Source organism: Lactuca serriola, chromosome 4, assembly GCF_051521515.1.
Source record: "Lactuca serriola cultivar US96UC23 chromosome 4, Lser_US96UC23_V15, whole genome shotgun sequence".
Lineage (NCBI taxonomy): Eukaryota > Viridiplantae > Streptophyta > Magnoliopsida > Asterales > Asteraceae > Lactuca > Lactuca serriola.
Window position 1 is genome coordinate 51,164,833 of NC_136411.1, and position 8,206 is coordinate 51,173,038.

General features: G+C 43.3%; 1 protein-coding gene across 1 annotated transcript; it reads left to right on the forward strand.

Annotated features, from left to right (window-relative positions):
• The first annotated feature begins 5,508 nt into the window (after positions 1 to 5,508).
• Positions 5,509 to 7,457, forward strand: LOC145101556 (E3 ubiquitin-protein ligase SINAT5-like). The gene is made up of 3 exons (XM_079038766.1): positions 5,509 to 5,948; positions 6,338 to 6,724; positions 6,828 to 7,457. The coding sequence occupies exons 1-3, from the start codon at positions 5,706 to 5,708 to the stop codon at positions 7,188 to 7,190; spliced, it is 993 nt and encodes a 330-aa protein (XP_078894892.1). The 5' UTR covers positions 5,509 to 5,705; the 3' UTR covers positions 7,191 to 7,457.
• Positions 7,458 to 8,206: the final 749 nt, after the last annotated feature.

The following is an 8,206-nucleotide window of genomic DNA, read 5'->3' on the forward strand; positions in this document are numbered from 1 at the left end:
CTGGGTCTGCGTGCTCCTACCTTTGCACACTCGGAGGATTCTCCCCCACTTTGATCCTGCTTACCCCTTGTTACTCAATACTCAAGAAGGAATCCCAATCCTTGCTACCATTCCATAATCAGTCTGCTGAGGAACCCAAGCTTACCATAGCTAGGGATCTAACCAATCCATCTCTAACACTATACAACTCCTGATCTAGCGAGACATACCAAGTCTCTCCCAAGCATTCTACAGTTACTGCATCCTATGCAACCTTCTCCAATAGGGCACATCCCCTCACTACCATTCGGATATCCAAGGTATGCAGATGGCATATAACTCGATCACAATCAACGGCTCAAAAAAATAAAATACTCATATCGATAATGATGCAGAACTGTAACAATAAAATCATAACATAAGCTGACAGAAAGAGGAAGATTCATACCCATATCTTGCTCTAAAGAACCCCCAAATCCTCCTTCCTTCTGAGGCCTTCGATGATACTGAGGCTGCTCCTCCCGCTGAGCGGGGCAATTTGCCTTGACATGACCAGGCTGATGACAACAATGGCATAACTCTACTCCTATTGTGCATTCTTGGCGTCTATGACCCTTCCATCCGCATCTGCCGCACTTAGACTTGCTGCGCAGGCCAGCCCGTGCTCCCTTCTTCCTCGTGCAACCATCTCGACCCTGCGGGCCCCTGACACCAACAATGACAGTGTCCATCTGCCCATCCTGCCGAACTAGACCGGAAGACCGCTTCCTCTTCCTTACCTGACCATCTGATCCAATCTCCCGCTCGCGGGTCATAGTGACCATTTCACCCATTGCCTGGATAGCTGAGGTCCGCCTTTCAATCCCGACGACCACTCTATCGGTGATACGCCCAATGGTGTTTGGTAACTCTTCCTGGAGAGCCTGCGAAACCTCTGCAGCAATCTAATCTTGTAAATGACCTCTTGAAAACATGATGCAACATTCACTTTTGACCCCAATCTACAAAAGCTAGTAGTAGGATCCTCCTTCCAGAAGGATCCCAGAGACCCACAAGCTTCGGGCTCTGGATGAGCCCCCACCTGCTCTGCTACAATCTCGGCCCGGAAGGCCCCGAGGCGGCTATCCAAAAGCTCCACAATAGCCTCCTTAACCGAATCGAAAATCACAGGAGTCCGATCAATGATGTTGCGCATAATTTCTGCTGAAATAAACTTTCTCATCCAATCATCAATCTATCCGACTCCAGAGTCAGAGCCAGATCCCTTTCCGGCACCTGAACTGCCCACTGGTATCTCTCGCAACGTCACCATGCTGAAAATATAACGCAACCACTATCAGAATACTGATCACTGCTGTGAGACCAAACACATGCACTACCAGGTTCCCGGTCTTGTCTCGGCCCTTCCCGAATCGAGCACGGATCCTCTGCTTTCAGTAGTACGGGCCCATACTACCTTCCACATCTATCTGTGCTTTCCTCAGGAACTGCCTCGACTCCACCAGGTCCCTTTTCTACTACTACTGCTCCCAGCACTACCTCATCCTAGGCTTACCCTAGGGAAACCTCTAACTCAGCTCAAACCAGTCCTCAGCTGCTGAAGGTCTCCTTGTGATGCCAATTAGCCATTACCTGGATACCATCACATGTGACGAGGCTCAGATAATCCTTCGAGTAAGAGACTCGTCCCTACAACGGTTGGACTTAGACAAGAGCTGCACAATAGGGCCAAATCCAGCACTCTGAGATTATTCAACCCTGATCACATGTGACGTGGCGTATCCACTTAATGGCTAACTCCTATCACTCAAAATCCCACAATGCACAAAGCAAGCAGCATTCAGACAAGGGAAAAATCTAACCACAACATACTCAAGCAATCATACACACATAGCAAAAATTTGAACTAGCATGCAACACAAACTCATAACTCAGGCATAACCTAAACAGGCTATCCTACTACTGTCTAATCAACACTACTATGCAACTCAAAAGCACAAATAACAAGCACATAAGGCATCATCCCTAGATCCTTAGTCCTATTCTAGCATGCTGTTCTACCAACTGATAATCATAACATAAACTTGTATGGGTATTTTGGGGTACTTACTTGAGCTCGGCTGATTGCATGCACCACACCTCTTTTCTCTTTTCAAAGTTCTTTCTTTCTGAATTCTTTTTGCTTTTCTAAAACCGTTTTCTTTCTCAAAAACTCTCTTTTTACAAAACTGTCTTTTCATTTGAAAACTTTTATACCAATTCCTCAGTTTGAGTTCAGACACACCCGAGAGCATGTCTGAATCCCTCGAACCAAGGCTCTGATACCAACTTGTAACGTCCCAAAATTCAAGACTAAAAATTTCTTTTAATAAAATATTACTTAAAGTAAAATCATCATTTTAAAACATAAACAAAGTATTAGTTTTCAAAACACATGCTCATTATCAGAGTAAAACATTCCCAGGCTGACTAATCTATGGTGTGTGCCATGCGATCATCCCGAGCTCCATCATCCGCTACCGGAAGCACCTGTAACCAAAACTGAAAACCGTAAGCACGAAGCTTAGTGAGTTCCCCACCCTACCACATACCATGCAAACATACAACAAACATACTGCCAGGCTATTCTGGGGTGCCTGACTACCCTGTACGGCCATTCTGGGGTGCCGACTACCCTTGCGGCCATTATGGGGTGCCGACTTCCCGTGTCAAGCCATTATGGGGTGCTGACTACCCGTGTCAAACCATTATGGGGTGCTGACTACCCGTGTCAAGCCATTCTGGGGTGCTGACTACCCGTCGGTCCTGACAACCGATCCTCGGGGACTGTTTCACCCCTTACTGCTACTTACGCATATATCATACATAACATATTATCAGACGTATCTGGGGTGTCTGACCTACCCTTCGGTCCTAACAACCAAACTCTACTACTATCACATACGCATATCATAACGTAACAGATTATCAGACATATCTGGGGTGTCTGAACTACCCTTCGGTCCTAACAACCGAACTTGGGGACTGGTCCCCTCCTACTACCTCTATCGCATATAACATAACAGGCCAGCATGCAAACATATCATCACATACTGTCAGACGTTTCTAGGGTGTCTGACTACCCTCCGGTCCTAACAACCGAACTCTACTGATGAGCCAGGGAGCCCCGTCCATGCTCCTACTGATAGTGAGATACGGGCTCAGCCCGCGCTCACTCTTTCCCTAACTTGGGTCTCGCCCCTGATCTGCTGCTAATGAGATGTGGAACACCATCCACACTTTGTTGTTGGTGAGGTACGGGACCTCGCCCACACTTACCACCCTACCAGGCACATACAAGTATCACACAGACAACAAGTATAAACTATCACATAAACCATTCCTTGGGCACCCGCCCGCTAACATTGGACCTTGTCCTGAACAACATACTAGCATACGATGCCTAGGGCTAACCCCCGGGTCTTCTACTCATGTCTACATGGGCCGGCATTGTGGCCGTAGACCCATTCACACAAAGGGAAACTCACCTGATACTGCTGAACTGATGCTGCTAATCCCTTTGACCGCTACCTGACCACTGACTCCGAACTGCTGCTCCACTAGCTCCCCAAGCTACCAATATCAACATAACACTTAGTCTAACTGACCTTCAAGGGTCAACTAAGTCAACTCTTGCCAAAGTTAAAGTCCTAGTCAAAGTCAACCTCCCAGGTCAACCCTACTCGCCGAGTCACCCTATTGACTCGCCGAGTTCATATGTTCAGAGTCCTTCTATTCGCGACTCGACTCGCCGAGCCAGTCCATGACTCGCCGAGTCTACCGATTACCGAGTCCTGACCTGTCCAACTCACCGAGTCTCCATTCGACTCACTGATTCGAGTCTCAACTCGAAGGGTTTGGGGTTTGGCGACCTAACTCGCCGAATCCAATACAATCTTCATCCAACTCGCCGAGTTGTTCTTTCAACTCGCCGAGTTCATGCCCAACTTCATCCGACTCGACGAGCTGTTCATCCCACTCGTTGAGTTCCTCCTCATCTTCAAGCTACTCGCCGAGTCCACTCAAAGGACTCGCCGAGTCCATCCGGTCCTCCATACATGCAGAGGACTTTTGAGTCATGCAGGGACTCAAATTTGTAGATCTACCCTTCCCAAGCCTATTCCTCACGTAAAGTTGCAAACTTTACGTGTAGAGAAGGAGATCTAAGCAAAATACACCATAAACTAGGGTTTAAGGCCAAGGGGATTCAACATTGACTCAAGGGCTGATACTTTATGCTTCTCTAGTCCATAACACACTCGGATCTGAAGTAGCAACTCCAGATCCGGCTTCTAACTCGAATGGGTGACAAACCATGGCTTAAAAGCCCCAAATCTCACAACCATGGAAGATCTAAAGGAGAGAGACGACTTATTACCTTCAATATCTCAGAAGGGCTCCACAAACTCCAGATCTGAAGCCAATCCTTGAAGCTTCACTGATTCCCCTCTTTCTTCTTCCTTCAATTCACCCAAAAATGGATTGGAAGCTTGAATGCACAACAATGGAGGCTTAGGGTTCGCTTTCTGAATGAGGGAGGCTCTAAGGAACCCTAATGGAGAGAATAAGGAGCTTAAATAGCGCCCAAAGTCCCGGATTTAGGGTTTTCCTCGCACAGACCAGACTCGCCGAGTCCACTTGGACGACTCGCCGAGTTGGTCACTTACACCTCGACCCGGATCCCGCTCGGACTCGCCGAGTTCCTCCTTGGACTCGCCGAGTCGCCCCTAAAAACTAGGGTTTTCTTTCCTTTCTTGGCCTTCAACACTTTGGGTGTTACATTAACTTTTTGAAAAAGTTAAAGTCAAAAGTCATTCTAAAAGCAATCCCAAACACCCCCTTCATAAAGATAGAAGTAGTTAAGGCCAACCCAAGTGCTAACAACATAAATGGTGACCATTTCATCACGACACCCCTCCACTATCTCTAGTGTGTGTGTGTGTGAGAGAGAGAGAGAGGGTCAACCTCGACCATCACCAAGGGTGGACGTAGAATTTTACAGGGGGGGTTGCACGAAAAAGTCAGGGGCTGCACGGTAATAGAAAAAAAATAAAATTTTCAAATTTTTTTCCAATATAATCAGAAAAGTCAGGTGTTACCGGTGCCACCATGAACCCCGTAGGTCGGCCCTGACCATCACTCTCTATGGCGGTGTTCACTGCAAGAACGTGCCAGAACATGAATGACGCCATTGACCACCATAGTTTCCACTTCGGATAACCTAATGTGACAATATATTTAGTATTTATGACTATCTAAATATCTAATAGTTGTAGGGGATCGTTTTTTTTTTTTTTTTTTTTTTCTTTTTTAATTGACAACACAAAAAACATGGTACACCATTATATACACGAACTACTTTGAGCTTAATAATACTGTTTTCTTTTATGAGTTTGAAGATAACATAAATAATATCTTTAAATTAGCTTTAGAAAAATATCATCTTTTTCACTTTTTAATTTCATTTGTCACAAATAAATGTCACCCTTTTCAATGATCAATAAAGCTACTCCTGTTTCTCTCTCACACTTTCGTTCCCTTCCCTCTTCTCCGGTTTCTGTTCTTCATCGTGAACCCAAAAACAGGGGAGGAACAAGAGTTTCCAAACAAAACCCACATGCTCTTCCATCTAATTTGATCTTTCTTTATGGGTATTTTATTTTCTTTTTTCTTTTGATTTTGGGATAATGGATTTCGATCACTTTGAATGCGTTTCAACATCGGACGAATTAAATGAGGACGAGATCCCATACCATCATCATCGTCATCAACATCAACATCGTCAAAACAGCTATCAAAATCTCCAGAATTCATCATCAAAAGCTCACTATGTTAATGTCGTTCCTTCCAAAATTAATCACACCCCCAGTGTTTACGAGCTTCTCGAATGCCCTGTTTGTACCAATTCAATGTACCCTCCAATACATCAGGTTTTCTTCATTTTTCTTATTTGATTATGCTCTTAAATGTTAAAATTCAAATTATAATCGTTTCAAAATCGATGTGAATTTAGGGGTTTTCGCCTTTTCGGATTGTGATACATCGTTTTTTACTTCCGTTTACAAAAAGACGATGTTGACTTTTCATGGTCAAACATATCAATTTTTTAAGCCCCAAGATTTATGTATATTTCAAGTACTTCTACATACAAGTTGCTACCCTTTACCCTATTTGTTCTAGACCATTATCTCATTACCAAAATTTCCTTAATAAGTTTTGAATTCATGGAAATCTTGAAGCTGGAAAATAGAATGATTGACATCAAAAGTTCGTCAGACTTAATTTTATTTAATTTCAAGATTGATCTAAATTTGTGCAGTGTCACAATGGTCACACGCTTTGTTCCACTTGTAAAACACTTGTGAACAACAGGTGTCCGACTTGCAGACAAGAACTCGGTGATATAAGATGTCTAGCTTTGGAAAAAGTTGCAGAATCCCTCGAATTGCCATGCAAATACAGCTCACTCGGTTGCCATGGAATCTTTCCTTACTACAGTAAGCTAAAGCATGAAGCTTTATGCAATTTCAGGCCATATAGCTGCCCTTATGCCGGATCAGAGTGTTCGGTTGTTGGGGAAATCAAGTATTTAGTCGCTCATTTAAGAGATGATCATAAAGTCGACATGCACTCTGGATGCACTTTCAATCACCGATATGTCAAGTCCAATCCTCGCGAAGTTGACAATGCCACGTGGATGCTAACAGTTAGTATCTAACTATATCTATTCTTGACTTCAAACTACCGTTTTTCATGGCGTTTAGAGTTGTTGGTCGTGCTCATGATTGTATTTTTTTGATGTTATGTAGGTTTTCAATTGTTTTGGGCAGTATTTTTGTCTCCATTTTGAAGCATTTCAACTGAGTATGGCTCCGGTTTACATGGCGTTTGTGAGGTTCATGGGAGATGAAAATGATGCCCGGAATTACAGTTACAGTTTGGAGGTGGGAGGGAATGGCCGGAAACTGGTTTGGGAGGGAACCCCACGAAGCATTAGAGATGGTCACCGGAAAGTTAGGGACAGCCATGATGGACTCATAATACAGCGGAGTATGGCTCTTTTCTTCTCTGGTGGTGATCGGAAAGAGCTCAAGCTGAGAGTTACTGGTCGGATTTGGAAAGAACCTTTGAATCCCGATGGTGACACATGCATTCCAAACCTATGTAGTTAGAAAGGGTTTTGTTTTTTTGGTTTGATTTTGTTTCATTATAAATAGGGTTTATGAGTTTGTGTTACGAGTTTAGTATAAGAGAGGTTGTGAGAGTTTGTCGCATGCAACTACTCGCAGGATGATTTTTTGGGTCTTTATGAGGTTTGATTTAGTTTTTTTTTTTTTTTTTTTTTTTTTTTTTTTTTTTTTTGTATGTTATTATGTTGAGTTCTTGTGTTATTACCAAATGCTTTAATTTATGTTATGAGTTTCGAATATTGTCGTGGATTTAAGGTATGACCCATGGTTCTTAACTAACTTGACTTAAATTGGATCACATACATATATTGCAAGTAAAGGAGGCTACAAGGGAATTTTAAGTGAATGTTATACTACCATTGAGAGACTTTTACCAATATGTAAGCAACATCAAAGTATCTAATTCCCATAAGGTCATGGGGTAAGAAGATTGGATGCAGGCAATCAACAAAGGGGAGACTCAACTTCCATCGGAACGCCTAGAAACTGAAGTTTGTGTCATATGCTAAGGTGATTTACAAATAAAGGGGTGACTCAACTTATACATGAGGACTTCGTAGAACATGAAAAAAACAAGAAACTCAATGGTCATGTTTGTATAATATTGGCTATTCATTATCCTTCTAGAAGTAGGTGAGAGACATCCCAAGGCATCTCCTCACTTAAGCTCGCAACATGCGGACATCCTTGTCGTGCCTTTATCTTTTTTACTTCTTGATCTTGTCCACAAACTGTCACATTGATTCTTGCGGCTCCCACCTTGTTTTAGTTTCAGTCAAATTCCACCTCTTAATCAAGTATTCCTCAAGGCACTATGAGTTTTGGTGGTTCCTCAATCTCTCAATAAAAGGAGGTTATCGCCACTGTTTTTGGTGCCTTGGACACGCATCGTTTCGGCCTTTCATATCTTCATGATCAGGGTCGTCCCAAAACGATTTGAGGCCCTAGGCAAAAACAAAAAATGAGGCCCTTCAAAAATTACTAATCACAAATGTTAA